This window comes from Cololabis saira, chromosome 10 (assembly GCF_033807715.1).
Source record: "Cololabis saira isolate AMF1-May2022 chromosome 10, fColSai1.1, whole genome shotgun sequence".
NCBI classification, from domain to species: Eukaryota; Metazoa; Chordata; class Actinopteri; order Beloniformes; family Belonidae; genus Cololabis; species Cololabis saira.
Window position 1 is genome coordinate 45,689,146 of NC_084596.1, and position 11,063 is coordinate 45,700,208.

At 48.9% G+C, this 11,063-nt stretch overlaps 1 protein-coding gene across 1 annotated transcript in view; it reads right to left on the minus strand.

Moving 5' to 3' along the window:
- The window catches only part of col6a1 (collagen, type VI, alpha 1), a 48,553-nt gene extending 37,737 nt beyond the window's left edge, over positions 1–10,816 (minus strand). The window contains exons 1-6 of the mRNA XM_061733023.1: positions 10,553–10,816; positions 9,168–9,297; positions 7,620–7,820; positions 7,368–7,527; positions 4,088–4,201; positions 3,970–3,990 (exon numbers count right to left, since the gene is read on the minus strand). Coding sequence (XP_061589007.1) covers positions 3,970–3,990; positions 4,088–4,201; positions 7,368–7,527; positions 7,620–7,820; positions 9,168–9,297; positions 10,553–10,637 — 711 coding nt within the window. The 5' untranslated portion in view covers positions 10,638–10,816. The remainder of the gene's footprint in view (positions 1–3,969; positions 3,991–4,087; positions 4,202–7,367; positions 7,528–7,619; positions 7,821–9,167; positions 9,298–10,552) is intronic.
- Between the last annotated feature and the right edge of the window lie 247 nt (positions 10,817–11,063).

Here is an 11,063-nt window from a genome sequence, read left to right on the forward strand (position 1 = left end):
CTGGACCTAACGTACAACCGGACCTAACGTACAACCGCACCTAATGTACAACCGGACCTAACGTACAACCGGACCTAAGGTACAACCGGACCTAACGTACAACCGGACCTAACGTACAATCGGACCTAACGTACAACCGGACCTAACGTACAACCGGACCTAAGGTACAACCAGACCTAAGGTACAACCGGACCTAACGTACAGCAGGACCTAACGTACAACTGGACCTCACGTACAACCGGACCTGATGTACAACCAGACCTAACGTACAACCGGACCTCACGTACAACCGGACCTAACGTACAACTGGACCTCACGTACAACCGGACCTAACGTACAACTGGACCTCACGTACAACCGGACCTAACGTACAACCGGACCTAAGGTACAACCAGACCTAAGATACAACCGGACCTAACGTACAATCGGACCTAACGTACAACCGGACCTAACGTACAACCGGACCTAAGGTACAACCAGACCTAAGGTACAACCGGACCTAACGTACAACCGGACCTAACGTACAACCGGACCTAACGTACAACCGGACCTCATGTACAACCGGACCTAACGTACAACCGGACCTAACGAACAACCGGACCTAACGTACAACCGGACCTCATGTACAACCGGACCTAACGTACAACCGGACCTAACGTACAACCGGGCCTAAGGTACAACCGGACCTAACGTACAACCGGACCTAAGGTACAACCGGACCTAACGTACAACCGGACCTAACGTACAACCGGCCCTAACGTACAACCGGACCTAACGTACAACCGGGCCTAAGGTACAACCGGACCTAACGTACAACCGGACCTAACGTACAACCGGACCTCACGTACAACTGGACCTCACGTACAACAGGACCTAACGTACAACCGGACCTAAGGTACAACCGGACCTCACGTACAACCGGACCTAACGTACAACCGGACCTCACGTACATCAGAAACACACGTACAATCAGACCTAACGTACAACCGGACCTAAGGTACAACCAGACCTAAGATACAACCAGACCTAACGTACAACCGGACCTAACGTACAACTGGACCTAACGTACAACCGGACCTAAGGTACAACCGGACCTAACGTACAACCGGACCTAACGTACAATCGGACCTAACGTACAACCGGACCTAACGTACAACCGGACCTAAGGTACAACCAGACCTAAGGAACAACCGGACCTAACGTACAACCGGACCTAAGGTACAACCGGACCTAACGTACAACCGGGCCTAAGGTACAACCGGACCTAATGTACAACCGGACCTAAGGTATAACCGGACCTAACGTACAACCGGACCTAACGTACAACCGGCCCTAACGTACAACCGGACCTAACGTACAACCGGACCTAACGTACAACCGGGCCTAAGGTACAACCGGACCTAACGTACAACCGGACCTAACGTACAACCAGACCTCACGTACAACCAGACCTAACGTACAACCGGACCTAACGTACAACCAGACCTCACGTACAACCAGACCTAACGTACAACCGGACCTAACGTACAACCAGACCTCACGTACAACCAGACCTCACGTACAACCGGACCTAACGTACAACCGGACCTAACGTACAACCGCACCTAACGTACAACCGGACCTAACGTACAACCGGACCTAAGGTACAACCGGACCTAACGTACAACCGGACCTAACGTACAACCGGACCTAACGTACAACCGGACCTAACGTACAACCGGACCTAACGTACAACCGGACCTAAGGTACAACCGGACCTAACGTACAACCAGACCTCACGTACAACCGGACCTAACGTACAACCAGACCTAACGTACAACCAGACCTCACGTACAACCAGACCTCACATACAACCAGACCTCAGGTACAGCCGGACCTAACGTACAACAGGACCTAACGTACAACTGGACCTAACGTACAACCGGACCTAACGTACAACCGCACCTAACGTACAACTGGACCTAACGTACAACCGGACTTAAGGTACAACCGGACCTAACGTACAACCGGACCTAACGTACAACCGGACCTAACGTACAACCGGACCTAACGTACAACCGGACCTAAGGTACAACCGGACCTAACGTACAACCGGACCTAACGTACAACCGGACCTAACGTACAACCGGACCTAAGGTACAACCGGACCTAACGTACAACCGCACCTAATGTACAACCGGACCTAAGGTACAACCGGACAACACGTACAACCGGACCTAACGTACAACCGGACCTAACGTACAACCGGACCTAACGTACAACCGGACCTAACGTACAACCGGACCTAACGTACAACCGGACCTCATGTACAACCGGACCTAACGTGCAACCGGACCTAACGTACAACCGGACCTAACGTACAACCGGACCTAACGTACAACCGGACCTAACGTACAATCGGACCTAACGTACAACCGGACCTAAGGTACAACCAGACCTAAGATACAACCAGACCTAACGTACAACCGGACATAACGTACAACTGGACCTAACGTACAATCGGACCTAACGTACAACCGGACCTAACGTACAACCGGACCTAAGGTACAACCGGACCTAACGTACAACCGGACCTAACGTACAACTGGACCTAACGTACAACCGGACCTAACGTACAACCGGACCTCATGTACAACCGGACCTAACGTACAACCGGACCTAACGTACAACCGGACCTAACGTACAACCGGACCTAACGTACAACCGGACCTAACATACAACCGGACCTAACGTACAACAGGACCTAAGGTACAATCGGACCTAACGTACAACCGGACCTAACGTACAACCGGGCCTAAGGTACAACCGGACCTAACGTACAACCGGACCTAAGGTACAACCGGGCCTAAGGTACAACCGAGCCTAAGGTACAACCGGACCTCACGTACAACCGGCCCTAACGTACAACCGGACCTAACGTACAACCGGACCTAACGTACAACCGGACCTAACGTACAACCGGACCTAACGTACAACCGGACCTAACGTACAACCAGACCTAACGTACAACCAGACCTAACGTACAACCGGACCTCACGTACAACCAGACCTCAGGTACAGCCGGACCTCATGTACAACCGGACCTAACGTACAACCGGACCTAACGTACAACCGGACCTCATGTACAACCGGACCTAACGTACAACCGGACCTCACGTACAACCAGACCTCACGTACAACCAGACCTCAGGTACAGCCGGACCTCATGTACAACCGGACCTAACGTACAACCGGACCTAACGTACAACCGGACCTCATGTACAACCGGACCTAACGTACAACCGGACCTCACGTACAACCAGACCTAACGTACAACCGGACCTCATGTACAACCGGACCTAACGTACAACCGCACCTAAAGTACAACCAGACCTAACGTACAACCAGACCTAAAGTACAACCGGACCTAACGTACAACCGGACCTCATGTACAACCGGACCTAACGTACAACCGGACCTAACGTACAACCGGACCTCACGTACAACCGGACCAGATGTCCAGGACCAGCGCTGGTCCGACGTGTCCCACAGGAACCAGTCTTCTCAGGTTCCTGTCAAGCAACTATCCCTTCTGTTGTGTTGTCTGCAGTGCTTTATGTACTTTGACCACAGGCATGCAAAATAATAAACCATAATAATAATTATGGGATGCATATTTATTTGCAGAGATACAGGTCCGCGATTCCCGCCTGTTCTTAGCCGTGCTGGCCTTCAAATGGTAAACAGATCAGCAGGTAGTGTGTGAGATGGGACTACAACAGCGCTGGGGTCGACAAAAACACTCAACTTCTGCGGTGCTTCTTAAATATATTTTGTGTAATAAACTGACTACTCGCTAATATTTCTATAAAAATTATTTAGGGGGTTTGAGAAAAACCCAAATCTACTCTGTTTTACAGTTTTAAGCAAAACCTCAGAGCTAAATGTCTTCTACCCTCATTCACAAGAGAGGAAGAAAAATATACATACCACATCCATCGTCTCATTTTTCTGAAAAGACAGAGATTTAAAAAAGATTATTTTAAATCCATATGTTTCATTTAGAGAGGAGAGGAGAGGAGAGGAGAAGAGAGGGGTGGAGACGTACAATGATGTCAATGATGGAGCGGATGGTCTTGATCTTTGTGGATCTGGTCTCGTCTGCAGCTGTGAAGTTCTGTCTGTAGTTCTGGTCTGTGGCGATGACGGACAGCCGGGTGTCCTGGTGGGACCAGAAACAGAGAAGAGCAGCGTTCAGTTCCAGACAGGCTCCTGGACTCTCCCTGTCTGCTGTCAGCATGAGAGAGAGCTTGTTAGCACCATCCTCCTTGGCGCTGCCGGGTTCATGTCACCTCTCCAGGTCTACCCACTCACCTGAGGTAAACTTTTACCTGTCTCATATACTTTCTTATCTTTCAATCAGTTGCATAAGTTTGAGTGTAATTTCATTTGTGCCCATCTTTAAGCAACTCGGTGTTGTCCCTATCAGCTGGATGTCAGACCTGAGAACGGCTCCTAAAGGGGCGGATCTGATTCTGTGAACTGATCAATGATCGGATCAGAGTGGTGTTGTGCTACGTCATGTGATCACGTGAACTCTTATGAATGTTTATGAACATTTGGTGAATATGTGAATTCGACTTTAAAGCCGGCTCAACCCCGGCCTGAAATCAGCTTTAAAATGCCTCTTAAAATGGCCGCTTTGTGAAGAACTACAAAGACCAACGTGCCTTGGGGGCGGCACCTGAAGGGCGCACGTCCAATCACTGGCCAGGCGCTGGTGACGTCACGCAGCCCGCTGAGCGCAAATCTCGGTTCTCCCCCAGCCCTCATCCTCTTTTCGCCCAACCCAGCGACCAGGACAGACCTATCCTGCCGACCAGCGCACCTGGGCGCGTCTTCCCACTATTCCTGAGAGCTGTGGGGGGGAAGAGCCGCTTGGACCGGATTGACCGGCCGAGCGTAAGCCCTGACCCGAGTGCGGCGCATTCTTGACTCTCTCTGCCTTTAAATCCCCTCTTTTGATCACTCTCCTACACCAGGAACCGTGCCGTCCAGGGCGATCGCCAGCGTGGACCAGAATCCGCCGTAGGAGCTCCAGCCTTGGACCAGTGAAGCTTCCCGCCCCCCCCACCCCCCCTTAGAGGGTCCCCCCTTATGTTTCTTCCCTCCTAAAGGGGAGTTTTTCCTTGCCACTGTTTGGCTTAAGGTTTTTCTCCCACTAAGGGAGTTTTTACCTGCCATTGTTTATGTGATAATTGCTCGGGGGTTTATGTTTATGTTTATGTTCATGTTTATGTTCTGGGTCTCTGGAAAGCGTCTAGAGACAACATCTGTTGTATTAGACGCTATATAAATAAAATTGAATTGAATTGAATTGAAGCTCCCCCACAGTCCGGCGACACAGACGGACGAGCCGCGATTCCAACGGACGGAACCGGCCCCCGTGTGCAGCGAGGCAGCGTGTACAGGCTCCGTGGACCGACAGCAGTGAGCCGGCATGAGGCGCCGCTGCAGCAACTGTCCCCTCTCTTTCCAGAGTTTGAAACAGAGAGAGAAACGAGGCCGCCTCGGACTGGAACCCCCGACAGAACCCGCAGCCCCAGACCCGGAGCCAAGGGAGACGTGAGGCTGTGTTTGGGCGATCAGTTTAATCTAGAGCGGTTCAGAGCTAAATTTGTGTTTAATGAAGTTATTGTTCGCATATAACTGTGTAACGCCGGCAACTACCGGCATCATTATTGTTGTTCGTTTATTTTGTGTCGCCATTTTCCGCCAGTTATTCACGTTTTAAACGCCGTGTTTTGTCATCCCGTCTGATTGCACATGGCGTGGCGAGGGCGCCGCCATCTTTAAATACCACAGGGCGCCGCCATCTTTAAATGTTTTGTCGGCCACGCGCAGCCAGTTGCCTGGAGACACAGATGATCGGGAGTTTTGTATCACGTGTTTATTGTTTTGATTTATTCTCCTTATGCAGTTAACGTTTTATTGTTGTTGTTTTTCTTGGTAGTTAGTATTTTCTGTTTTTAATGTAGTTGCCATCAGAGTTTATTTGGGTATCGCTTTTACCATCTGCTTGATACCTGAATGTAAATAAATTCTGATTGATTTTAATGAGAGAAGTTGTTTGTGTTGTTTGCACGTATTTCGTCACAATGGCTGTTTGACAGAGCCAGTGTAAACTGTAATGGCCTTCAACTTTATTCACCAGAAACAACAGCCCTTACTGTTGTTCCGGTGGAATAATCCCTAATCTCTGAGACTGATTTCTACTGTTAAAAGTTATAATATTCAGGTGGTGCCCCGATTAGGATTAAATCATTTTGATGATTCAATTTGATAAATAGTCTACTTTATTAATTATTAATAATTGTTGAATAAAATTATTAATAACTCTTGATAACTGCAACCGTTGTGGCACAACAGTGGAGTTATCCATCTTCTGCATATTTATCTCTTCATCTCTCCGCTGCAGTGGTTTACCTGCAAGTGGGGTAGCTATGGCTACGACATCCACCTCAAAAGAGGTGGGCGGAGTCTGGAGCCTGAATCCACCCCCTCAAACCAGCTGCAATCAAAAGGAGTGGAGAGTGCACAAACAGTCAAAACTGATGCTTTACATTAGTTTTGTCTGAAAAAAAATCTCTCTGAGATTAGGGTGCAGAAATGTAAGGTTTTAACGAATACGGTGCCAGAGTTGGTCATATCATCTAGTTATCCACCGGTTCCTTGATGCACCTCCATGAGCTTGTGGAGAGCAGACCGGGACCAGAGCCTGTCCAGGTAGGACACTAGACTGGACACTAGACTGGACACTAGTCTGGACACTAGTCTGGACACTAGACTGGACTCTAGACTGGACTCTAGACTGGACACTAGTCTGGACACTAGACTGGACTCTAGACTGGACTCTAGACTGGACACTAGTCTGGACTCTAGACTGGACACTAGACTGGACATTAGTCTGGACACTAGTCTGGACTCTAGTCTGGACACCAGTCTGGACACTAGACTGGATTAGGGTTAGAGGTTGGTTCCTGGTGTTCCCCCAGGGGTGAACATGTCTGTGTGGGGGGGTTAGGGTTAGAGTTAGGGTTAGAGGTTGGTTCCTGGTGTTCCCCCAGTGGTGAACATGTCTGTGTGGGGGGGTTAGGGTTAGAGTAAGGGTTAGAGGTTGGTTCCTGGTGTTCCCCCAGGGGTGAACATGTCTGTGTGGGGGGGTTAGGGTTAGAGTTAGGGTTAGAGGTTGGTTCCTGGTGTTCCCCCAGGGGTGAACATGTCTGTGTGGGGGGGTTAGGGTTAGAGTTAGGGTTAGAGGTTGGTTCCTGGTGTTCCCCCAGGGATGAACATGTCCGTGTGGGGGGGTTAGGGTTAGGGTCCCCTACCTCCTGGTCAGGGGAGATGGCCACAGCAAACACTTTGACCCCGTGCTGCTTGGCTTCGTTGGCGGCTTCCTGCACGCCTCCACACGGCTCCTTGTAGCCGGTGATGGGATGGCCATCCGTCACCACCACTATGTACTTGTTCTCATGGTAGTGGGAGCCGCTGTACGGGGCAAAACACAAACGTGCACTCAGAAACTAGCGCTCCCGGGTGTTACGCATGCTTGCATGCATTATTATTATGATTCTTATTACCCAATAAGGAGCTCTGCCACGCCTCTCTTGATGGCGCAATCCGTGTACGTGCCCTTGCCAATGTAGGTGATGCCGTCGACGTTGTTCTTGAGGGTTTGCCGTTGGACGTGCAGGTCACTCAGCTCCTGCACGAGGATGACCTCGTCACTGTAGTGCAGCACTCCTGAGTTCCAGGTCAGGACCCGTTCACACTTGTGGCGCCTGGCGAACAAAACACGCGAGGGCCAAATATAAACCACAATGAAAATGCAAACACGGCGGAGACAGACACATATTAATAATGGAATAATGTTTATGGGAATGTGTGAAGATCCAAAACTTCTGGAAGGATGTTCTAAATTGTTTGTCAGAGATGTTTAATGCTGAAGTCCCCCTAAATGCCAAACTGTGTGTGCTTGGAATAAACCCAAAGAACTTCTTACAAATGTCAAAGCAATATTCAGTTCTGGACTTTGGACTTGTTCAGGCCAGGAGAACCGTTGCACTGTGTTAGAAAAGTACGGATGCTCCGACATTGAGAATGTGGATAAGAAGCTTTCTGGCTGTATTGGACTGGAAAGACTAACGTACATCGCTAAAGGGAAACGAAAGGACTCTGGGAACCGTATATGAACATTATGACAGATGAAAGTGCAAGATTTACCTGAAAGTAACTTGTAAATATTGTGGAAAATATCATCTTTTTATTTATTTTTGTTTAATTTATTTATTTAATTTATTTTATTTTTCCTCGATTAACGATTGGTTAATTAAATATAATTATTTATATTTTAATTGAAAATGGTGCAAGCTAAGTGTATGTGTCTATGTAATGTATCTGTAAATGTTGTATGTTTGAAAAACAAAAAAAACGACAATAAACATACTGTTAAAAAAAAAAGTAATAATGTCATGATAAAGCAAAGACAACACTGGTGGGCGTGGCCTAGGTGTGATGTTAGCATGTTCATCACTGACGTACCATAACATGCTAGATTAACTATTATCTGAATATTAGTGTCTCACTACTAGTGGTGGGGAAAAAAATGTGTATTGTTGCGCTCTCTGTCGCAATAAATAATCGATAAACTGACGGCAAATATCGAAATTTTATAACAACACACATAATGGAATTACGTGGTTGTCACCGCACTATTGTTCATGCACTTTACTTAGTCCAGCTGTACAGTGTTTACATTTACAAGCCTAGCAGGCAGTGAGGACATATACAAATGCACTTTCTTTGTACATTGTAGGAAGTTTTGGCATTGAATACATGCATAACTACAGACGTTTTCCTTTTTATGGGTATTTTTTCTTTTTCAGTCACATATATCGTGATATATCGTTGATGAAATTTCTTACAATATATCGAATATCGTAGATATCGTGATATTATCGTTATCGTGGGCCACATATCGCCACAGTATTGAATTGTGAGTTACCCGTATCGTCCCACCCCTAGTCACTACGTGTGTGTGTGTGTGTGTGTGTGTGTGTGTGTGTGTGTGTGTGTGTGTGTGTGTGTGTGTGTGTGTGTGTGTGTGTGTGTGTGTGTGTGTGTCTTACATGTCCTGCAGCTCATCTATGAATTGTTTGGTGAATTCTTTGATCTGGTCGATGTAAAAGTTGGGGGGTTTCTGCCGGAGGGCCACGCTCTCAGACGTATCCAGGACAAAGAAAAGGTCAACGGGACAGTCTGCTCCCAAAAGGAAAAGAAACAAATATCAGCAAATATCATCCAGTGAACACATGTGGTTTTTATTAGTTGAAACCTTTGAATGGGTTTGGACAAAGAATCCCTCTTCAATCCTTGATGGCGAGCTTCCTTGGACTCAATTAAACCTCCAACTGGTGGTGGATCAAACCTTGTTGAACTGAATGGAGATTACTTGACTATTGTTCTTTGATTCAATGGACAAAGGACTTTAAAAAAGAACTCTTTAAGGAAGAGAAACTTCCAAAAACCCAAAGGACTTGTGTTTACCTTGATTTTGTTTACTTATTGTGTGAAGCATTGCAATACAAATTATTATTTTCAAACCTAAGTTGTGTCTGTTTTCATATGAATTGGACTACTCCTGGAGTGTCATATGGGTGTCAGAGCTGACCCTCCTGAGTTGTCAGGTTTACTGCAGGTGGGTTATGACAGGACCCCCCCCCCCCCCCCCCCCCGGTGTTTGGACCTGGACCATAACTGCTGGGGGGCACGTGCCCTTGCTGAGCCCCCCCTGCTGGATCTGACTGCACTATCACACATCTAAGTCTGCTTCACTCTCTAAAGCTGCAGAGCCAGCCAGGACCGAGAAAAGGCCTTCGCTGCTGCTTCCACCTGCCTGCGGTCCCCCACTGGTCATCCCACTGCTGCTTCCACCTGCCTGCAGTCCCCTACCCCCCTCGGGTCATCCCACTGCTGCTTCCACCTGCCTGCAGTCCCCTACCCCCCTCTGGTCATCCCGCTGCTGCTTCCACCTGCCTGCTGTGCTGTTGACGTCCCTGACCCCCCAGTCTGGCCCTCGGCAGGAGGGTCCCCCCTTATGATCCAGGTCCTGGTCCAGGTTTCTTCCCTCCTAAAGGGGAGTTTTTCTTGCCACTGTTTGGCTTAAGGTTTTTCTCCCACTAGGGGAGTTTTTACCTGCCATTGTTTATCTAATAATTGCTCGGGGGTTTATGTTCTGGTCTCTGGAAAACGTCTAGAGACAACATCTGTTGTATTAGACGCTATACAAATAAAATTGAATTGAATTGAAGCTGGGCATCTGTTTCCATCGCACTTCCAGCATCTGCATCTCTGCTGCTCATGTTAAAGCGACCTGAAGACAGAAAAGCGCTCAGCTCGGAGGAAACGTGACATCAGTAAACCCTCCCGAGGGATGAACACTTTACTAGTGCAACACACAGCAAGCAATAAGCTGTTTGCAATGGTGAAAAAAAGATTTACTGCAAAAACTTACCCGCAAAACTGGGTCTTGGGATCTGCGGTTGCGCCTGAGACAAAAAGACGCACAGCAGCGCAAGGAGACCTCTGAGAGCCTCCATGCTTCTGACGGAGGACAAGTTCTAAACAAACTACCTTTTAAACGACTATTTTAGTCCCCAGAAAAGTCCACGCACCTCCCGGCCGTCTGGGTCTGGGTCCGCTGCTGCTGCACGGGTTCGGCCAACTTTTTGGAGAAGCGTCGCCCCGGAGCGCGCAGAGGAGGAGGGGAGCGCGCAGAGGAGGGGAGGACCAGAGCGCGCAGAGGAGGAGGGGAGCGCGCAGAGGAGGGGAGGACCAGAGCGCGCAGAGGAGGAGGGGAGCGCGCAGAGGAGGGGAGGACCAGAGCGTGCAGAGGAGGAGGGGAGTGCGCAAAGGAGGACCAGAGCGCGCAGAGGAGGAGGGGAGCGCGCAGAGGAGCACCAGAGCGCACGGCGAGGGGGGGTGGGGGGGAGTTCACAAACATCTCTCCGAGCAGGGGGATGAGT